General features: G+C 47.5%; 2 protein-coding genes across 2 annotated transcripts in view; one reads left to right on the top strand and one right to left on the bottom strand.

The window, feature by feature from the left end:
* The window catches only part of LOC309520579 (uncharacterized protein), a 123,448-nt gene extending 108,563 nt beyond the window's left edge, over positions 1–14,885 (bottom strand). Inside the window, exon 1 of the mRNA XM_082202544.1 lies at positions 14,569–14,885. The gene's annotated coding sequence lies outside the window, so the exon portion shown is untranslated. The remainder of the gene's footprint in view (positions 1–14,568) is intronic.
* CIART (circadian associated repressor of transcription) lies at positions 1,960–9,212 on the top strand. The gene is made up of 5 exons (XM_082202338.1): positions 1,960–3,162; positions 4,533–4,608; positions 6,353–6,431; positions 7,002–7,131; positions 8,473–9,212. The coding sequence occupies exons 1-5, from the start codon at positions 2,599–2,601 to the stop codon at positions 9,031–9,033; spliced, it is 1,410 nt and encodes a 469-aa protein (XP_082058464.1). The 5' UTR covers positions 1,960–2,598; the 3' UTR covers positions 9,034–9,212.
* Positions 14,886–22,600: the final 7,715 nt, after the last annotated feature.

Genomic DNA, 22,600 nt, shown 5'->3' with positions numbered 1-22,600 from the left:
ATGGCTTTATTTCCGTCGCAGCATTTCCCGTGGCGGAGAAATCGATAGCAGTGGCTTATCTCACGCCCCTGTGGGAAACTCGCAAGTAGGATTTGAACCCAAGAGCAGCTGTCTTCCCTCCTGCGGTTTCCATAAACTGCTTTTAGAAGCATCCACCTGTGTTGTGGACTAGGAGCCATCAGAAGCCCTCCCCTCCTCCTAAATTGCTGGCCATCTCTGGGAGGGAGTTCCATAGTTTAACTGAGTGAAGAAGGGCTTTTTATCTGTCCCGAATTCAAGTTCTGGTGTTCCGAGAGAGGAGAAGGGAGAAACCCGTTTCTCTGCCCACTTTCTCTGCACCGTGCATCATCGGTTCTGGGTTCGAGTCCTGAAGGCGTCTCCCGGAAGGGCTGGCTGGGAGACTCCCTCCCTGGAACCCTGGAGCGCTGCTGCCAGTCAGTGTCTGCTGAGCTGAGTGGACCCAGTGAGCTTCCTTTGCTCCTATTTAAAGCTAGCCCTTTGCTCAGGATCCTGAGGACTAGAAACTTAGTTTATATCAATGGCTTTAACCTTACCTGCCCAAACCTATAAACTTTATTTCTCTGTCCACTCAGTGCAACAAGGGTGGAGGGCATTTTCACAGTTGCATATCCTCCCAGTGAAATCAAATACCCCTAACTTTAATTTGTCCATTTCGGTGGGTCTACTCTCGAGTAGGGCTTATTTGGAGCCTGAGCTCTGAGTTGCATCCTCCCTGCCCCCTTGGAATCTAGTGGCAGCTGAGCTATCCACATTGGTTAACCACAGTGGGTCTACTCTGAGCAGGAGGAGCAGCTGCGGGTGGCTGCCCTCTTTTTCTTTGAATCCTTGGCGGGGCCGACTTGGCACCGATCCTTGACCTACTTTGACGGGATGCGTGGCCTGCCACGAGGCTGGCTGTTGTTCAGGAAGCGCGCCGTGGATCCAAACCTCCGGAGGACAGGGCGCGGGTGTAAATCTCTTCCTCCACTTTTCAAGCTGGTTGTTACGTTCAGTCCTGGGGAGGACACAGTGGGCAATTAGCAGGGCATTGTGTGTGCATCACCGGGTTGTGGACGGAGAGGTGCGTGGCACCCTCTCTCTCTCTCCCTCCCCCATACTCTGTAGGCTCTGCCCAGGTGGCTGTGCAGGAGATCTTCCCACAAGTGAGGGCTCAGCAACACCCCTTTGAGGTAGGGCGACAGTGGGTCGAGTTTCTCTCCCAACGCCAGAACGCTGGGAGATTCGGGGAGGATAGGAGAAAGGACTTCTTCGTGCAGTTAGACTGCGGAACTCACTGCTACTGGAAGCAGCGATGCGCACCGGCTCGGATGGTTTTAAGAGAGGATTGGACAAATTAAATGGAGGAACAGAGGGCTACCGATGGCTGCCAGCCAGGGTGGCCGCACTCTTTCAACACAGCTGGAGGCAGCGGGGCTTTTCAATGCCGGTTGATGGACGCTGCATTGCTCCTGTGTTTGGATCCTGTTTGAGGTTTCCCCTTGGGGCATCGGGTTGGTCACTGTGAGAACAGGACGCTGGACTGGTTGAGTCACTGGACTGACTCACCTCTTCCGGTGTTCTCATGGAACCTCCAGGTCCAGGGGCAGTCTATCTCGTTTCCCAGCTTTTGGGGGGTGTTTGGCCACTGTGAGACCAGGATGCTGGTCTGGATGGGCCGGGGGCCTGATCCAGCTTGCAAAATGGCTGCTTAGCCACTAAAAAAAGTGCTTCCCCGTTTATTTTATGTGGTTATTTACATTTTATAAAGTCAGCTGGCCTGTGCTGACTAAATTACTAATGTAATCAGTAATTACTAATGTAATTAGTAATTTAGGTTGGAGGGGCCTGTCTTTTGAGGAATTACTTGGGCGCAGAATCCAAGTGTATTTTAATTTTTTTATCTTGTTCTAATTCTACTAGAGTGTAGTTACTTTTTAGCAGTTGTCTTTTGTAGGTTTTTAGCTTTTTTATATTTTACCTGTGTTCTTTTAATTTGTGCAAGCCATCTTGAGTCCCAATCTGGGGGGAAAGGCGGGATATAAACCAACATTTATTTATTTTTTGTTTCACAAGATTTAGGCTGTTTGATCACCCAAAAAACCTCAGAGTGGTTTACCAAGGGGAGAAAACTTGTCAGGAAAGCAACTCTTTGCTGATTAATATTCTACATCCTTTTAAATGGTGCTTGTGGGAGTAGGGATAATGGGCTTGTTCTGTTCTTGTGATGCATATTTTGTTTTTAGATTGTGTTGTTGTGCCGTGAGTCACCATGAGCTCTTCAGAGGAAGGGTGGTTTACACATTTAATAAATAGGCAAAATAAATAAAACCGGGAATAAATAAACTAAAAAACAGACTGGAACATGCCTTAGCATTCCACCTGCCTGTATGGAAGCTTGTCTAAACAAAAAAAAGGGTTTTAGCAGGCTCCGAAAAGAGCCATTTGCTTGATGTCAACAGGCAGCGAGTTCCAAAAGTGCCATGTGAAAAATTGGTTATTGTTGTTAGTAACAATGCTAAATGTTTTCTTAACTGCCTGTCCGCAAGCTGCGTTGGTTAACTTTCCCCGTGTCTTTCCTTTGCTGCAGATATTATCTCAATGGCAGCCATGGATTCTTCCTCAAAGAGTGTCTCTTCCGGCGAGTCTCTGTACTCCGTCGAAAGCGCCACGAGCGAGGACGACGACGACCGCAGCGCCGACTTTGACGTCTTCTCGGACGGCGGGAGCGATGCGGAGAAGGAGCACCCGAAGCACCGTAGGGGTGCCTACTCAGGTCGGCAGCCTTTCCTCTTCTCCCCGGAACCGCTGGGGCGGACTAGTCCAAGCCTGCCATGCCGGGAGCGCAATCGCCGGACGAGAAAGCCGCTCGGTTTGCTGGCTGCGGCCAGGCTAGGGCCTACGGGACCTTGCTGCCGTCACCCGGTGACCCTCGACGAGGCGTACTATAGCCGCTTGGCGGATACGGGCAGTGGCCTGCGGAGGAATCCCACGGGCCGAAGACGGGCAGAGAGCAGCAGGTGCCAGAATGGGGGCGTCCAGCCCCACCCATACGCAGCGCAGCCGCCTCTCCGTGGAGTAAAGAGGCAGAGGAACCATGTGGCGGACCGCGAGGACGTACGCTCTCCTTGCTGGACCGAGAGGGACCATATCTTCGCACAGAAGGTCAGTGGCCAAAGATGGCGGAGTCAGTCGATTCACAAAATCAAAACGCAAGCTTCTAGTCCTCAGGATGGGTGGGGAGCGCATAGGTGATGCTAGGGCTATTGATACATCCTCCAAAAATTGGTCCGAAGTCCACATTGTGATACCAGTTTCATAATTTCCGGCTTTTCGATGTACAGTGGTACCTCGGGTTACAGACGCTTCAGGTTACAGACTCCGCTAACCCAGAAATAGTACCCCAAGTTAAGAACTTTGCTTCAGGATGAGAACAGAAATCGTGCTCTGGCGGTGCGGCGGCAGCAGGAGGCCCCATTAGCTAAAGTGGTGCTTCAGGTTAAGAACAGTTTCAGGTTAAGAACGGACCTCCGGAATGAAATAAGTACTTAACTTGAGGTACCACTTTATCACAAATCGTCACGTTCGTGTCCTGGGCCAAAATCACACTGTGCCTTATTTAGCTGGTAATCTATCACGATGTTGGAAGACAGATAAATTTGTTTCTTGGAACTCAAACGCCTTGGCTCCCGAACGATCAAAATCAGGAAGTGGGTGTTCCGTTTTTTGAACGTTCTTTTGGGAGCCAAACGTCCGACGCGGCGTCCGATTGGCTGCAGGAGCTTCCAGCAGCCAATCGGAAGCCGCGCTTTGGTTTCCGAACATTTTGGTAGTCGAATGGAGTTCCAGAACTGATTCCGCTCACCTTCCAAGGTACAGCTATATTGCCCATCCCTTGGCGATGCCGAGCGATATTGTAACAGCGAGAGAGGGCATTGTAATCAGGATTTGTTGTGCTTACGGGGTTGAGTGTCCTATGTGCAATTTTCCTGTCTCCGTAACTTAACATGAGGTGCTTAGTTATAAAAAATAAATGAGAATGAACATGCTTGGTAGTAAAATCAATTTAAAAATCACCGTATTTTTCGCTCTATAAGACGCACCAGACCACAAGACGCACCTAGTTTTTGGAGGAGGAAAGCAAGAAAAAAAATATTCTGAATCTCAGAAGCCAGAACAGCAAGAGGAATCACTGCACAGTGAAAGCAGCAATCCCTCTTGCTGTTCTGACTTCTGGGATAGCTGCGCAGCCTGCATTCACTCCATGTGACGCACACACATTTCCCCTTACCTTTTAGGAGGGAAAAAGTGAGTCTTATAGAGCAAAAGATACGGTAGTTAATGCCGTATATGTTATGTAAAACTCACTTTGTGCACATTATAGAGGACCCATTACTCTGCATTTCTTAGAATCGTGGATTTGCAGAGCGTGAAGGGGCACCCAGGGGTCATCTATCCCAACCCCCTGAATTACAGGTTCCTGCCTGTTTCAGTCTGCTGACGCTTCTCTCCTTTTACCCCCCTCTTTTCCACAGTGCTTGGAACTCCAGGGCTTCATCCATCCGTTGGTGGAGCTTCTCAACCGGCTGAAGATGGGCCGCTTTGACCGAGGTAAGAAAGTCTGGCAGCTGGATGTTTTGAGTTGTTGAGGAAATTCAGCTTCCTCTTCCCCACCCCTCTTCTGTTGGTTCGGATTTGAACATCTGTTTGTGTGGTCGCCAGCCAGGTGTGGGGCAAGGCTTGAAATGTACCATGAAGCGCCTCCACTTTGGAACTTCCCTGCCACTTGAATATCAGGCCGGCGCTTTCACTGCCCTCTTTTCAGTGCCTGCCGGAAACGTTTTTGTTTAGACAAGCCTAGATCCTGACATGCAGAACGTTGAGACTCCTTCTAATCCGTTTTTAGTCTAATGTCGTTTTTAACTTTTCGAAAGCCTTAGAATTCAGCCTTTCTCAACCTGTGGGTCCCCAGATGTTGTTGAACTACAACTCCCATCACCCCTAGCTAGCAAGGCCAGAGCTCAGGGATGATGGGAGTTGTAGTCCAACAACATCTGGGGACCCACAGGTTGAGAACCGCTGCCTTAGATTGTTGTTAACCTTTTTTAAAAAAATTGTAAACCACTTTGAGGGGTCCTCCCCCCCAGTCATAGAATTCTAGAGTTGGGACCCCTGAAGGTCCTCTAGTCCAACCCGGGTTCAAACCTTAGCATTTCCAGATGGGGCTACAGATAGACTCCCTGCCTTGAAAACCTGGGGAGTTTCTGCCGGCCAGTGCCAACAACACTCAGCTAGGTAGGCCCAAGGATCTGACTCTGTCTAAGGCAGCTAGCTCCTAGTGGCCTCTCGGGGTGTTGCCAGCTAATCAGAGGCAACCTTTCCACATTGCAGATGCCTTCATTGCATATTTTTAGGTGCCTGGCAAAAATTTTCCTCTGGCGCTGTGGGTTAAACCACAGAGCCTAGGACTTGCCGATCAGAAGGTTGGCTGTTCGAATCCCCATGATGGGGTGAGCTCCCGTTGCTCGGTCCCTGCTCCTGCCAACCTAGCAGTTCGAAAGCACACCAGTGCAAGTAGATAAATAGGTACTGCTCTGGCGGGAAGGTAAACGGCGTTTCCACGCGCTGCTCTGGTTCACCAGAAGCGACTTAGTCCTGCTGGCCACATGACCCGGAAGCTGTACACCGGCTCCCTCGGCCAAGAAAGCGAGATGAGCGCCGCAACCCCAGAGTCGGCCATGACTGGACCTAATGGTCAGGGGTCCCTTTACAGTGGTGCCTCGCAAGACGAAATTAATCTGCTCCGCGAGTCTCTTCGTCTTGCGGTTTTTTCGTCTTGCGAAGCACGGCGCTTAGCAGCTATTAGCGGATTAGCAGCTATTAGCGGCTTTAAGAAAAAGGAAACAAACTCGCAAGAACTCGCAAGACGTTTCGTCTTGCAAAGCAAGCCCATAGGGAAATTCGTCTTGCGGAACGACTCAAAAAACGGAAAACCCTTTCGTCTAGCGAGTTTTCCGTCTTGCGAGGCATTCGTCTTGCGGGGCACCACTGTACCTTTATCTAATAATAATAAGTAATACCTAGTAATAATAAGAATTCCCTCCTGGCAGGAGCTGGGATATCTTCCAGCTCCGAAATCGTTCTCACGCACTGCCTGCTCCCATTCCCCAGATGGTAAATTTTGAGGTCTGTAAGGGGACACTTTTTGATGGGGGACGCAGTGAGTGAGTCCCCTGGCTGCTTGCTTTAACATGATCCTTCCTGTTTCTGTGAACCTTTATTGATCAGGAGATGACTTTGAATGCCCAGGAAAGGTGGACTAATCTTTCTCTCTCTCTGTCTTTGATTTTTCCAGGGCTAAGCAGTTTCCAGCAGAGCGTAGCCATGGACCGCATCCAGCGCATCATTGGTGTTCTCCAGAAACCAGAAATGGGGTAAGAACCTGGCAGCAAAGGGGGAGGAAGGAATCCCCTCCGGTTCGGCATTTAAAGGCTGATTTAACTTTTAAATGGGAGGGAGTTCCATAGTTTACGCTCTTTGTGGAGAAGTGCTTTTCTTTTTCCAATCGTTGAATTCGTTGAATCGCCAAGAGTTCTAGTCTTACGAGAAAAGGAGGAAAAAGCTCCTCTGTCCATTTCCTCCATGCCATGCGATTCCCCTAAAAATAATAGCAAGATTCTAGTCCTCATGGTATGAAAGAATGGACCGATTCAATGAGGAATTGTGGAATTTGCCTGATGCTAGGTCAGGCTCTTGATCCATCTTTCTCAAGAGTTTCCAAAACTTGGGTCTTCAGCTGTTTTGGGACTACAGTTCCCATCATCCCTAGCTAGCAGGTGAAGGATGATGGGAATTGTAGTCCAGAAACAGATGGAGGCCCAGGTTTGGGAAATCCTGACCTAGCCCATTGTTTCCAACTGTGTGACACGACAGCGGCTCTTCAGGGCTTCTGACTGCCTGGCCCCCAGGTGTTTACGAACTTGTTCTCCTTTTTTCCTTTCCAGGGAGCGTTACCTGGGCACTCTGCTGCAGGTAGAGAGGATGCTGAAACTCTGGTTCCCTCACATCGCCGTGAGGAATGCATGCGCTGACTGCGGTGTGGCAGCAACGCAGGATTCGTGCGATACAGCCGAGGTGAGATGAAGCATACTTCCCTCCTTCCACTTTCCTGTATTTCTTTTGAGCAAAAATAATCAGCCACTATCTTGTTTTGTTTTTTGTTTGATTTTATTTTGTTAAATCGTTTTTATTAATTTTCCAATAAAAAACATCCAATTAACATATCAAACAATCCAATTAAAATAAAAAAGACCAAATTATTATTATTATTATTATTATTATTATTATTATTATTATTATTATTATTATTTTGGGGACTTCCCATAGTCTGGACCTTGAAGCATATCTCCAAATCTCGATCCTGCCTCTCTTCGTTGTTTCCATATTTTCCACATCTTGATTTTTAACGCTTTACTATCTTGAATCCGTTGGTTTGAGGTCTCAGGCTCTGGAGCAGCAGAAACAGGCTTGGTCAATCTTCCCTGGAACAACCTTTCGCTTGTTTGAAGATCGCTTCTTTGCCTTCTCCAGACTAAACATACCCAACTCCCTCAACCGCTTGGTTCCGAGGCCCTTGATCATCTCAGTCGCCTGCTCTGCCTCCTTCCAGGCTTGGCCTTCCTAAATACTTCTCCCCACCCACCCACCCCATGGAAATTCTCCCAGCATGTAAAAAACTAGAAGGTCAAGGTTGAAAGGCCTGATCTTGACGTCACACACATTAATATATGGGATACAGAACTCCTCTTGCTGAAATAAAACGTGTTAATACGAATGGAAGTCAAAAACTCTGCAGCTGTTGATAAGGGATTAAGATCAAGACTGAGTGTAATTGGATTAATTAAAATTTCGGAAGCAGAGTGAAATAAAATCATCTCGCCTTGAAATCTAGCAAGCGGAAGGCCGCACAAAATGTATAATTGGCTTTATGATTGATATATATTTGAATTGCAATCTGAGATTGATAAAAGACTGAAGGCAGTCCTGTTTCGGGAAGTTTTTAATGTGTGAAGTTTTGTTGTATTTTTAATATTTTGTTGGAAGCCGCCCAGAGTGGCTGGGGAAAAACGGCCAGATGGCTGGGGTATAAATAATAAATTATTATTATTATTATTATTATTAATTATAAAATGTGGTTTATATTGGATTTTAGTAATGGCTGGGGAAACACAGCCAGATGGGCAGAGTATAAATACCAAATAATAATAATAATAATAATAATAATAATAATAATAATTATTATTATTATTATTATTAGTGGTTTATATTGGATTTTAGTACTCTAAAATTGATAAAAAATTGCATTTTTATTTACATAGAAAGGCTTGATCTTGGCCTGATCCAACAAGCTCTACTTAGGTTCTCAGTCTTGTGCCTCTCAACCTCTGACGCCATCTTATTTTTCCTTTTGCGTAGCCGTCATCCATGGAGGAGAACCTCCCCGAAACCCAGGGCCCCGCACAAAGCCCCCCCACGCAGGAACTCCACCAGGCGCACCTTGGGGACCTGGCTTCCCCCGGCGACAAAACCACCGCTCCGCTGGGGGAGACGCCCCGCTTCCTGGGTGGCGACTGGCCCGCCATGAACTTGACGTGGATTCACACCTCGCCCATTTCGACACCCCCCTTGGGGAACGCGGACGTGGGCCGGGCCACTTCCGTCTTCGGGCAGACCCTGCTGGCGCCCAACTGCACAGCCTACGGGCTCGTCGTCTTCCTCCAGAACAACCCCTATGGCCGCCCCACCTCCTCGGCGCCCGCCTATCTCTCCATGGGCTGCCGCCACAACAACAGGCTGAACCCGGGCCCAAGGGAGCCACCGCGGTGTCAGAGCCTGCCGGGCGCAACGGCGGCGGGCAGCTGCCTCGGGCAAGGGCCCCATAGCGGCTTTTCTCGGTCTATGCCCCACTTGCCCACATCGGGCGAGGGGCACACGGCGGCCAGCGACGGGAGAGCCGCCTACCACTGCGATTCCTGATGCCCGCCTGGCAGGCATCTCCCGAAATGTGTGAATTTTATTTTATTTCTCCATCCCGTTCTCCCTTTTTACAAATGTTCTGCCTTTTCTTTTTTAACTTAAAAGCATTTCATGTGTGTCGGCAACGCGTAGCCTGGTCTCCGTTCGCCAGGACATGTTTGGTTTCAATAAAAGGCACCGTGAATGGTTGCCAAATGAGGTTTTTGTTATGTGCGTTACTTTCTCTACTGTTCGTGCATCACCCACGAACCTACTTATTTAAAAAAAAAACATGCCTGGGTTGCTTTTCCTGAGTGTTCAGAGCAACTAGGTTTCCTTGGAATAAAAGAAAAAATCAACAACAACTTGAACTTGGAATAAAAGAAAAAACAACAACGTGAACTTGGCTCAGTAGAAAATCCGCAACCAGCGCAGATTTCTTATCCCCACCAATATATTTTATTCAGATTTGAAGGAAAATAATAGAAACGTTAAGATGGAATATCCAATATCTTTTTATTTAAAGAGAGGGGAAAAAAACACAAATCAAAAGGGGGGAGTGAAGAATGAAAGCAGAGGGGGGCGGAGGAAGGGAAGGAAAAGAGGGAAGGAAACTTCCAGTTCTCTTGTTAGCTATATGGAGAAAATGATTCAAAACACCCATTCCAAAATAACACCTAACAATTCCTCTTTCTACTGTATAAAACAATATTTTATTCTTTCCTCAAAACCCCAGATAACATAAGTTCTTTTTCATGCAAAAAGTCTATAAGGAGTTTCCAATCTTTGGTAAAAGTTGACAGTGATGTTTCCCGTGATTAAACAACCTGGCTAAATCCAACCATTTTAACCATGGTTTGACCACTGCTGAAGATTTCTGAGCAGAGATATTGAATGCTGAGAAGGCCCCACTCCTGTCAGCAATTACACTGCAGCATTTTGCAACCTGCACTAACCTGTGTGCTGGTTTTTGAAGAAGAGGAGTTTGGATTTGATATCCCGCTTTATCACTACCCTAAGGAGTCTCAAAGCGGCTAACATTCTCCTTTCCCTTCCTCCCCCACAACAAACACTCTGTGAGGTGAGTGGGGCTGAGAGACTTCAAAGAAGTGTGACTAGCCCAAAGTCACCCAGCAGCTGCATGTGGAGGAGCGCAGAAGCGAACCCGGTTCCCCAGATTGCAAGACTGCCGCTCTTAACCACTACACCACACTGGCTCTCAACGCATTTTAGGAAGGGGATGGAGGTGGGGTGTGGAATTTGGATTCTGCCTCGAGACAAAAGTCCTGCGGTGTCCGTGTCCGTGTCCGTGTCCGCCCCAGTTGCAAAACTGCCTGGCTTACTGTTGTTTCCCAAACACACACGTGCTCTCTGGCTTCCAGAAAGATCTCCAGCTAGTTAGTTTCTGTGGCAACACTTTGCTCCCAAGCTTACATAACAAAGCAGATACTTAACATAGCCTGTTTAAGCTATTTATGCAACAAAAGAATTGGTCTGGACCAGGCATGTACAAAGTCTGTTTACGGAGGCAGTCAGTTTAATCCGGCCCCTGTGACAGTTTATTTCCTGGGGTAAAATCCTAAAAAAAAAAAAGGTCATCAACTTTGGGGTAAAATCATAAAAAAGGTCAACAACTTCAATCCTGAAAAAAGGTTAATATCTTCCCTCACGGCCCTTCACTTCATCAAATCTGGCCCTCTGAAAAAAGTTTGGACACCACTGGCTGGACATTCTAGCTCCCCTCCACCCAACAAAAATCCAATCTTGTAGCTCTACAAACCACAGGTGGAGGTGCAGGGTGGGAGGAATTTGCCAGAAAGGTAAAGGGACCCCTGACAGTTACGTCCAGTTGCGGACAACTGGGGTTGCGGTGCTCATCTCGCTTTACTGGCCAAGGGAGCCAGCGTACAGCTTCTGGGCCATGTGGCCAACATGACTAAGCCGCTTCTGGCGAACCAGAGCAGCGCACGGAAACACCCTTTACCTTCCTGCCAGAGCAGTACCTATTTATCTACTTGCACTTTGACGTGATTTCGAACTGCTAGGTTGGCAGGAGCAGGGACCGAGCAATGGGAGCTCACCCCTTCGCAGGGATTCGAACCGCCGACCTTCCGATCGGCAAGCCCTAGGCTCTGTGGTTTAACCCACAGCGCCACCCGCGTCCCTCTAACACAACCTCAAAACATTTCACACACTGACTGCCCTTTTTGTAATTGGTGTGTTACCTGCTTACGTTTTTCCCCAGGTCTAGGGGAGGACAATTAGTGGAGCAGGTTAGTTGAGCAGGCGGATTCCATTAGCAATGTGGGTTCCTCTCCTCCCCAAGGGAAAAAGGTGGTTCTTTTATAGATAAGGCTCCAAAAAGCTCTGCATCTCTGGATGCAAAGGCAGGCTTCTCCCCACTTGTCTCGTGGGAAGCACCTGGTGTGCAAAAGTGCTCACCTGTGGTGCCGTTGCTGAGGAAAGGTGTACATTTCCCCCCCCATTTTTTGGGGGGGGGGTTGGTTTCAAATTTATAACAAACATATCCACAAACATAAAAAGAAGACATCAAAAAGAAAAGAAAAAGACAAGCAAACAAACACATATCTTGACTGTAAAAATTCCACTTTTGTTATCATTGTTAAGTGACTTCCTCAAATCCGCCTGCCTGAGTTTCCATATAAATCATTGTAACAGTTTTCCAAAACTGAGTTCACATAAAATTTGCCTAGTCCATTAACATCTTTTTTTTCATTTTAACTTTTATCCATAGTATTCTATGACATCACATATTTAAATCCTAGGCCAATCTGATACCTGCAAGTATTTCTATTTAAGTCATTTTAACATATTTAACTAAACAGTCTTTGAATTTCTTCCATTCCTCTTGATACTCCTCCTCCTCCTGGTCACGGACTCTTCCAGTCAGGTTGGCTAGCTCTGAAAAATCCATCATCTTCACCTGCCATTCCTCCACTGTTGGTATTTCTTGTGATTTCCAGTTTTTGGCCAACCAAATTCTAGCTGCAGTAGTGGCATACAAAAACAATCTAACATCTTTCTTGGGCAATTCCAAACCTATTATTCCAAGTAGAAAGGCCTCTGGTTTCTTAATAAATGTATATTTCAACATTTTTTTTCAATTCATTATAAATCTTTTCCCAGAAGTCTTTCACCTTGGGGCAAGTCCACCACATATGGTAAAAGATACCTTCTTTTTCTTTACATTTCCAACATAGATTATGACTCTTGTGGTAAATCTTTGCTAGTTTTACAGGGGTTAAGTACCATCTATACATCATTTTCATAATATTTTCCTTTATTTTTATTTTTTTATAAAATATTTATTAAGAATTTAAACAATAAAACACCATTCACATACACAACCCAAAAAAGAAAAAACACCATACAAAAAAAAGACAAAGAACAAAAAATCATAAAAAAGACATGAAAAATTGTTCAGTTTCATGAATAAAATTTCCATAACCCTCTTTTCTGACTCCCTCACATCTCCCTTTTCTGTGTTCCCATTTACAAAATATTATTCAGCAATGCTTCACCTTCTCTCAAAACTTATTTTAAATTATACGTTTCAGCTATTATGTCTCCAATTTTCCCCTTTGTTATCAAATATTTAAGCTTGACATAATATTATTCAAATTTCGCCTTTGTTCTTATGAATCAATTATTTTCATACTCCTTTCAGCTATGTCACTAATGCCATATTATCTTTATATCCTTCATAATATTTTCCTTTAACACTGTACATGCAGTGAACTTGACCCTGTGGGAAGGGGTACATTAAGCTCCAAGCTTTGCAGCAGAATCCCAGGCTACCCCAGCTGGTTAGGTGTGGCAAGTTTAAAAATGGCCTTGGACGTGACCAACTTGGGCTTCCTTGCTATGGCTGCTGATCTCTCATTCTCTGTGATAGCAAGGGGGCAGGGGGAGGAATGTGCATGCTGTGGGTCAATAGGAGCCTGGACCAATCACAGTGGGGCAGAATTGAGAGGACAGGCACCCATAATTGGTTGACCACAAACTTGACATGAGCCAACAGTGTGACGCGGCAGCTAAAAAAGCCAATGCAATTCTGGGCTGCATCAATAGGAGTATAGCATCTAGATCAAGGGAAGTAATAGTGCCACTGTATTCTGCTCTGGTCAGACCTCACCTGGAGTACTGTGTCCAGTTCTGGGCACCACAATTCAAGAAGGACACTGACAAAATGGAACGTGTCCAGAGGAGGCAACCAAAATGGTCAAAGGCCTGGAAACGATGCCTTATGAGGAACGGCTAAGGGAGCTGGGCATGTTTAGCCTGGAGAAGAGGAGGTTAAGGGGTGATATGATAGCCATGTTCAAATATATAAAAGGATGTCACATAGAGGAGGGAGAAAGGTTGTTTTCTGCTGCTCCGGAGAAGCGGACACGGAGCAATGGATCCAAACTACAAGAAAGAAGATTCCACCTAAACATTAGGAAGAACTTCCTGACAGTAAGAGCTGTTCGACAGTGGAATTTGCTGCCAAGGAGTGTGGTGGAGTCTCCTACTTTGGAGGTCTTTAAGCAGAGGCTTGACAACCATATGTCAGGAGTGCTCTGATGGTGTTTCCTGCTTGGCAGGGGGTTGGACTCGATGGCCCTTGTGGTCTCTTCCAACTCTATGATTCTATGATTCTATGATTCTATGAATCCCAGAGTATCCAATCAGAGGAGTCTGCTTCCTGCCACTCTGTATGATGTCCTGTCCTCTGAGACTTGAATTCTGCCCCTTACCTGGGTTGGGCGCATTGCAAAGGGCGCTTCCCTGGGAATTTTGTTCCGCCTTTGGGGTGGGGGAGAAATTGGATTCAGTTTGCATTTCAAAGCAAACCACCCTAATTAGATGTTTCTGGAACAAGAGGAGAACTGAAACTCGGCTGCCCTTTGAAATCTGCACGCTTCTGAATTTTGCAAGCCTAGTAATGTGTACAAAAACACCCCCACTGAATAACCTGTTGCGCTTACAAATTTCTAGATTTGTGATAAGAACATACACAAATGCATTATATTACAGGATATGGCTATGCAAAATGGTGCCTTTTCAGGCAAAATTGCATCCCAAAATATGTGTCTTGGTAGTGGTGGTGAATTGCATTTAAATGAGTTTTCATTCATTCATTTATTTCATAAACTTGATACACTTCTTGACTGTTTAAAAATAAAAGTCCTCAAAGTGGTTTACAAAGAGAATAGAACATTATCAATAAAACCAACTCTTTAAAACATTCAAAAGATAAAATCAGCAATAAACTAAAAGCTGATTAAAACTTACCTCCACATTTTACGTGTCTGGGAGGCCTGCCTAAACAAAAATGTTTTTAGCATACACCAGAAAGTCCAGTGAAGCTGCTTGCCTGATATATAGTTTAGAGGTCCCGGGCCCTAAGGAAGTTAGATTATCCTCCACCAGGGCCAGGGCCTTCTCAGTGGTGGCTCTGACCTGGTGGAATGCTCTGTCTCATGAGACCAAGGCCCTGCAGGATTTAACCTCAGGGCCTGTAAGACAGAGCTAGTCCACCTGGCTTTCAACTTGAACTTAGCCTGATCTTTTATTCCCCTTCCTTCCCTCCCCCTCCCCTTTTTATGAAGATTACCCGCTCTGGGATCCCACAGCTAATTCTCCCCTGGTCTCCTCGCTGGTCCAAATAGGACTAATTTAGCCAGCTAGCCCTGGTGATCATCTAATGTTTATTGGATGGATTTCCCCCCTAAATTGATTTTTCAATTCTGAATTGATCGTTATTCACGTTTTATACCATATTTTATGCTGGTTTTTTGTTGCATCAATTAAGTGTTTTAAATTTGTTGTTAGCCACCCTGAGCCCGGTTTGTGAACCGGGAAGGGCGGGGTATAAATAAAAATTTATTATTGTTTTATTATTATTATTATTATTATTATTATTATTATTGGCAGGGAGTTCCAGCGGTCAAGTGGGCATATAATGGGGTAAGGCGATCTCACAGGTAGAGTGGTCCCAAGTTGTTAAGGACTTTATATGCTAATACTAACACCTTGAACTAGACCCGGTAGCAAATCCGTGGCCATTGCAGCTCTGAGAACAGGTTTTCATAGAATCATAGAGTTGGGAGAGACCACAAGGGCCATCGAGTCCAACCCCCTGCCAAGCAGGAAACACCATCAGAGCACTCCTGACATATGGTTGTCAAGCCTCTGCTTAAAGACCTCCAAAGTAGGAGACTCCACCACACTCCTTGGCAGCAAATTCCACTGTCAAACAGCTCTTACTGTCAGGAAGTTCTTCCTAAGGTTTAGGTGGAATCTTCTTTCTTGTAGTTTGGATCCATTGCTCCGTGTCTGCTTCTCTGGAGCAGCAGAAAACAACCTTTCTCCCTCCTCTATGTGACATCCTTTTATATATTTGAACATGGCTATCATATCACCCCTTAACCTCCTCTTCTCCAGGCTAAACATGCCCAGCTCCCTTAGCCGTTCACATAGCTGTTTCTATGTTGACAAGGCCTCCCTCCTGTCAGCAATCGGGTTGCAGCATTCTGCACTGACCTCAGTGTGAGGGGAAGCCCCACAGTGAGTGCACTGCAGCAATCCAGTCTTGAAGTAACCAATGCAGGAAAAAGCTGCAGCCAGCTCTTTCAGCCAGGTAAATCTCAAAGCAATGTGGGAAGAGATTACAAAGCCGAGATGGACAGGTTTGCCCATCGCAGGCTCTGAAGTGGGAGAGACAGCCTGGGCACGTGCGTTCCACCTGCTGCCCGCTTCGGGAGCCCAACCCGTTCCAGGTGTGCCTGGCTTCACCTCTTTGCCTCGTGATGATGCTGACAGGTGAGGCGGTCCATGCCCTGACTTGCAAGAGTCACCGCAGAGTCTGGTCTCAGCCCACATCAAAAGCAGCTGCTGCTCTCTATCACCCACAGGGAGATCTTGTGGGTGAACCAGCTGTTTCGCTTTGGCAAGGAGATGCTTTGGCAAGGAGAACGTCTCTCTCTCTCTCTCTCTCTCTCTCTCTCTCTCTCTCTCTCTGTCCTGTAAAACAGGAATTGGGGGAGGATAACCAGAGACATCACCTTGCCAACAAAGGTCCATATAGTTCAAGCTATGGTTTTCCCAGTAGGGATGTATGGAAGTGAGAGCTGGACCATAAAGAAGGCTGATCACCAAAGAATGGATGTTTTTGAATTACGGCGCTGGAGGAGACACTTGAGAGTCCCATGGACTGCAAGAAGATCAAATCTATCCATTCTGAAGGGAATCAGCCCTGAGTGCTCACTGGAAGGACAGATCCTGAAGCTGAGGCTCCAATACTTTGGCCACCTCATGAGAAGAGAAGACTCCCTGGAAAAGACCCTGATGTTGGGAAAGATGGAGGGCACAAGGAGAAGGGGACGACAGAGAATGAGATGGTTGGATGGTGTTCTGGAAGCTACCAGCATGAGTTTGACCAAACTGCAGGAGGCAGTGGAAGACAGGAGTGCCTGGCGTGCTCTGGTCCAGGGGGTCACGAAGAGTCGGACACAACTAAACAACAACAACAGTGGCATAAGAACTTAAGAAGGGCCTGGCTGCTGGATCAGCACTCTGCTTTTCACAGTGGCCAAATGCCCCATAAAACATAGGGATCCAGACAGACTGCCTTTGCAGAAGCATTTTTGTTAGGGATTGTAGGACAAGAGCTGCCAAGGAAAATAAAGAACTTACGTATTTATGTATACTACAACAGCGGCAAGAGTCTTGATAGCACAAGGATGGAAGAATGAGGAAACCCCGACAGAAGAACAGTGGCAAGAGAAATGGATGGATTATGCGGAATTGGCGAAACTGACATGCAAATTGCGAGATAAGGGCAACTGTGACTTTAAAGAAGAATGGGAACTTTTTTTACAAATTATTTAAAAAGGCAACAAAATGAACTGGACTCCTTGGCAGGTTTTGAATAAACATGCAGAAATTTATTGAGGGTTCATATAGTAGACAGATAATATAAGGATGTATACAATTTTACAATATGCAGAGGACAACATGAGTTGAGAAATCAGAGAGAGGAGCTGAGGGAAGTTTTGGGGGGGTGGAAGGGAGGGTTGTTGGGGAGGGGGGAAAGGGGGGAAATAATGAAGATGATTTGTTTTGATAATTTGTTCTGTTTAAATTGTTAAATAAAAATTTATATATATAAAAAAACAGATAGACTTCCTTTGCACCTGGAGGTTCCATCAAAGCATCAGAAGAGGCCTACTGGGTCGGGACAAAGCAGGCCCATTTAGTCCAGTGTCCTGCTCTCACAGTGGGCAAACAGATGTCCCAGTGGGAGCCCCCCCCCCAAAGCAGGACCTGAGCATGAGAGCTCTCTCTTTCCCCTCTTGCTATCTCCAGCAACAAAAGGTTCCCTAAACAGGGCTGCCTTCAGATGTCTTCTAAAAGTCTGGTAGTTATTTTTCTCTTTGACATCTGGTGGGACGGTGTTCCACAGGGAGGGCGCCACCACTGAGAAGTCCCTCCACCTGGTTCCCTGTAACTGTGCTTCTTGCAGTGAGGGAACCGCCAGAAGGCCCTCGGTGCTGGACCTCAGTGTCCGGGCAGAATGATGGGGGTGGAGACGCTCCTTCAGGTATACTGGACCGAGCCCTTCTCCTCCATGAATTAGCCTAATCCTCTTTTGAAGCCATCTAAGTTGGTGGCCTCATGTGGGAGGGAGTTCCAGAGTCTAACTATGCACTACACTTCTTTTATGTGCTCTGAATCTCCCAACATTCAGCTTTCATGAGTTCTAGCGCTGAGAAAGAGGGAGAAACACTTGCCTCTCTACGCTTCCTCCACGCCATACAGAATTTTATAAGCTATCATGTGACCTCTTATTCGTCTTTCCCCTGAGTTGAAAAGTTCCAAACGCCGCAACTTTTCCTTACAGGGGAGTTGCTTCAGCCATTTGATCGTTTTTGCTTGCCCCTTTCTGTACTTGCAGTCCAACTAGCCCCCATCCTCCATCAACTTAGGTGACCATCATCCAGGCAAAATTGCAGCTCAGGGACGCTGCCTGTGTCTCTGTAACGAAGGCCTCTACCTTGAAAGAACGACAACAGGTTCGTGATTCAATTAGTTGACGCACCATGCATCAAAGTGGAGTTTGGCCTGTGTGTGTGGACACCTGTCGTGTATCTGCTTGCAAATCTGGGTACTGCCTGTTGGCTGGGAGCCTCGGCTTTCAACGCAGAGGTTACTGTGCTTTTTCTACAGTGTTGCGAAGGATCAGTTCTCCATGTGTGGTGCTGCTTGTTCTCTGAGGATCTGAGTAGATCAGCAATACCATCCTTTGGTTTCGGGTTGTTTTTTTCGTTTTCGCTTTTTCTGCATAAACTTCAGTTTAAAACAAAAAAACGCTTCATGTCGGTATTTTGAGATAAATGGGCATTAATGATTCCAATGGGAACACTTCAATTTCCTTAGAAAGTTACTCATAATACTGAAAGCGTGCTGCAGTTAAGCCAGAGAATTTTAGGTTGGACGTTTGCCCCCAAAGATGGACTTCTTGCAATGCTTGGAAGCACAGCTAACGAATCCCTGAGAGATCGGCCAATCAGCCTCTGCTTAAAGATCTCCAAGGAAGGGGAGTCCATCACCTTATTATGCAGTCTGTTCTTCCATTGAACAGCTGTTACTACCAGAAAGTTCTTCTTAATGTTTAGTTGGAACCTCCTTTCCCATCATTTGAACCCATTGGTATGGAGCCGTTACCGTTCAGAACAGCAGGAAAGCAAGCTGACTCCGTCCTCCATGGGACAGAAAGCCCTTCGGGTATTTTAAGATACCGTATTTTCCGATCCATAAGATGCACGTGACCATAAGAAGCACCTTATCAGTATGCAGATGACACCCAGCTCTACCTCTCCTTTAAATCAGAACCAGTGAAAGCGGTGAAGGTCCTATGTGAGTGCCTGGAGGCGGTTGGAGGATGGATGGCGGCTAACGGATTGAGGTTGAATCCTGACAAGACAGAAGTACTGTTTTTGGGGGACAGAGAGCGGGTTGGTGTGGGGGATTCCCTGGTCTTGAATGGGGTAACGGTGCCCCTGAAGGACCAGGTGCGCAGCCTGGGAGTCATTTTGGACTCACAGCTGTCCATGGAGGCGCAGGTTAACTCTGTGTCCAGGGCAGCTGTCTACCAGCTCCACCTGGTACGCAGGCTAAGACCCTACCTGCCCGCGAACTGTCTCGCCAGAGTGGTGCATGCTCTGGTTATCTCCCGCTTGGACTACTGCAATGCACTCTACGTGGGGCTACCTTTGAAGGTGACCCGGAAACTGCAATTAATCCAGAATGCGGCAGCTAGACTGGTGACTGGGAGTGGCCGCCGAGACCACATAACACCGGTTCTGAGAGATCTGCATTGGCTCCCAGTACGTTTCCGAGCACGATTCAAAGTGTTGGTGCTGACCTTTAAAGCCCTAAACGGCCTCGGTCCTGTATACCTGAAGGAGCGTCTCCACCCCCATCATTCAGCCCAGACACTGAGATCCAGCGCCGAGGGCCTTCTGGCAGTTCCCTCATTGCGAGAAGTGAGGCTACAGGGAACCAGACAGAGGGCCTTCTCGGTAGTGGCGCCCACCCTGTGGAACGCCCTCCCATCAGACGTCAAAGAGATAAATAATTACCTGACATTCAGAAGACATCTTAAGGCAGCCCTGTTCAGGGAAGTTTTTAATATGTAACGCTGTACTGTTTTTAACACTGATTGGGAGCTGCCCAGAGTTGCTGGGGAAACTCAGCCAGATGGGCGGGGTATAAATAATAATAATAAATTATTATTATTATTATTATTATTATTATTATTATTATTATTATTATTACCTAGTTTTTTGAGGAGGAAAACAAGAAAAAATAAATAGTCTGAACAAAACAGTGGATGTATGATTTTTGTGGTTCATGCTGTGGCCACAGACATGTGATTTGATGGTGAGTTTGGGGTAGCCCAATGCAAAAATACTGAGAACCCATGTGGATCCGTGCCTTGTAACCACGTTTTTGCACCATTGTGGCCCCACGCAACAGTAGGTGCTTGATTTTTTTTGGTGCAGGCTGTAGCCATGGACATGCTATGTGATCTGATGGTGAATTTGGGGTGACCAAATGCAAAAATCTTGAGGCTCCAGGGACCATGCATTCGCTCCATAAGATGCACAGACGTTTTCCCTTGCTTTTTAGTAAGAAAAAAGGGCGTCTCATGGAGTGAAAAATACGGTAGCTATCATATTGTTGGACAATTCAGTGCAACTCGGCTTGCAGAAGAGGGTGCATGCATCAAAAAAGCCCACGCCAACCCTTGAAAATTTGGCGCAGTCAGCAGTACACCGTCAGTAACCGTCAGAAAGCAGTGACTAACAAGAAGCACACATCACCGTCACATGTCAAAAGCAGGCAGCCAAACCGGACTTGCCAATCTCAAGCCAAATCAGCAAATTGTTGGGTGATGCCAACTTCTAAGGATGCGGCTAAAGGGCTTTGTTTGCAGGTTTCCAAAGTTTATGGTTTAAGAACTTAATATGTATGCAGTGGCATTTTTGAGCTCGGCACTGCAAGGCCATACCCTCCAATGTTTCTCCAGTGAAAATAGGGACGTCCTATTCCATAAGAATAGAGGGACGCGGGCAGTGCTGTGGGTTAAACCACAGAGCCTAGGGCACGGGTGTCAAACACAAGGCCCGCGGGCCGAATCCGGCCCGCCAGACCTCGTCATGTGGCCCGCGTAGCCGCCGTTCTCGCTGCTGTTCTCGCCCGTCCAGTGCACCATCGCCTGGTTGTGCGCCGCGTCGCCTTTCAGCACGAAGGAGGTGGTGAGCAGAGAGGCCGCCTCCGGAGGTCCCCCACCGGCGCGACCCCGCAGGCTGCCCGCCTCGTCCCACGGGCTGCCGCGCCTCTCCAGGGGGGGGGGGGGGAGGCTTCGCAAGGCTAAAGAGGAAGCCAGGGCAGGGAACACATCCATCCCGTTCGCTGCCTTGGCTTCCTCTTTAGACTTGCGCGCCTCTCCAGGGGGGGGGGGAGGGGGGAGGGGGGAGGAGGCTTCGCAAGGCTAAAGAGGGAGCCAGGGCAGGGAACGCGATCCATCCCGATCCATCCCGTTCGCTGCTCTGGCTTCCTCTTTAGACTTGCGTGCCTCTCCGGGGGGGGGGGGGGTGGGAGGCTTCGCAAGGCTAAAGAGGAAGCCAGGGCAGCGAGCGCGATCCATCCCACTGCCCTGGCTTCCTCTTTAGCCTTGCATGCCTCTCCAGCCGCAAGAGATCTACCAGAGGTAGATCTTAACCCTTGCCTCACCTGGGAGCTTCTCTGGGCAGGAATTCCCTTAGCTTAAGTGGGGTGGGAGAAGTGTGGCAGGTAGGGGGGTACCTGCCTAGACACTGAAGCCACATGTCTCTCAGATGAAAATTGGGAGTGGGCATTGTGTGAAGTGGTCTGATGGTGTTTCCTACTTGGCAGGGGGTTGGACTCGATGGCCCTTGTGGTCTATTCCAACTCTATGATTCTATGATTCTAAGTGGCTGTGGATCTCCTGCTGCAGAACTGTAGGACTGTATAGAGTTGGGAGGGCCACCCAAGGGTCATCTAGCCCAGCCCCCTCACAATGTAGGAATCACAGCTAAAGAACGCCAGACAGATGGTCCCCCAACCGCTGCTTAAAAGCCTCCAGTGGTGGAGACCCCAAACACCTTCCGAGGTCATAGAATTGCAGGGTTGGAAGGGAACCCCAGGAGTCATCTAGTCCAGCCCCGGTGGACAGCGGGCGCAATCCATCCCGTTGCGCAAGACTAAAGATGCTGCGCAAGGCTAAAGAGGAAGCCAGGGCAGTGAGTGGGATGGATCGCGCTCACTGCCTTGTCTTCCTTAGCCGCGCTGGAGAGGTTTAGCTCCTAGCTGGAGAGGTTGCGCGGCTATGGATCCCGTGCGCTGTCTTGGCTTCTTTGCTCTTTGGGGCTGGTGGGGGAACCCGGGCTTCCCCCGCAGCCCCGAGAAGCTCTGGGAGAAGCAGACAGGCTGCACGCAGCCTGTCCGTTGCTCTTTGGGGCTGGGGGGGAGGGATAATATTTTTTTTCCTTGATTTTCCCCTGTAAAAACTAGGTGCGTCCTGTGGTCCAGTGCGTCCAATAGAGCGAAAATTACGGTAAAAGCCCATCAACTTCAGGGGGCTCAGCCTGCTCAAATATTTTAGGCCGATACAACCGGCCCTTTGAGGGTGACCAAACTGCTGGTGCGGCCCCCGATGAATTTGAGTTTGACACCCCTGATCTAGATCAAGGGAAGTAATAGTGCCACTGTATTCTGCTCTGGTCAGACCTCACCTGGAGTACTGTGTCCAGTTCTGGGCACCACAGTTCAAGAAGGACACTGACAAACTGGAACGTGTCCAGAGGAGGGCAACCAAAATGGTCAAAGGCCTGGAAACGATGCCTTATGAGGAACGGCTAAGGGAGCTGGGAATGTTTAGCCTGGAGAAGAGGAGGTTAAGGGGTGATATGATAGCCATGTTCAAATATATAAAAGGATGTCACATAGAGGAGGGAGAAAGGTTGTTTTCTGCTGCTCCAGAGAAGCGGACACG

This window comes from Podarcis vaucheri (genome assembly GCF_965113315.1).
Source record: "Podarcis vaucheri genome assembly, chromosome: 16".
Lineage (NCBI taxonomy): Eukaryota > Metazoa > Chordata > Lepidosauria > Squamata > Lacertidae > Podarcis > Podarcis vaucheri.
The sequence above is the reverse complement of the archived record's forward strand: the minus strand, read 5'-3'. Positions and strand labels throughout refer to the sequence as shown.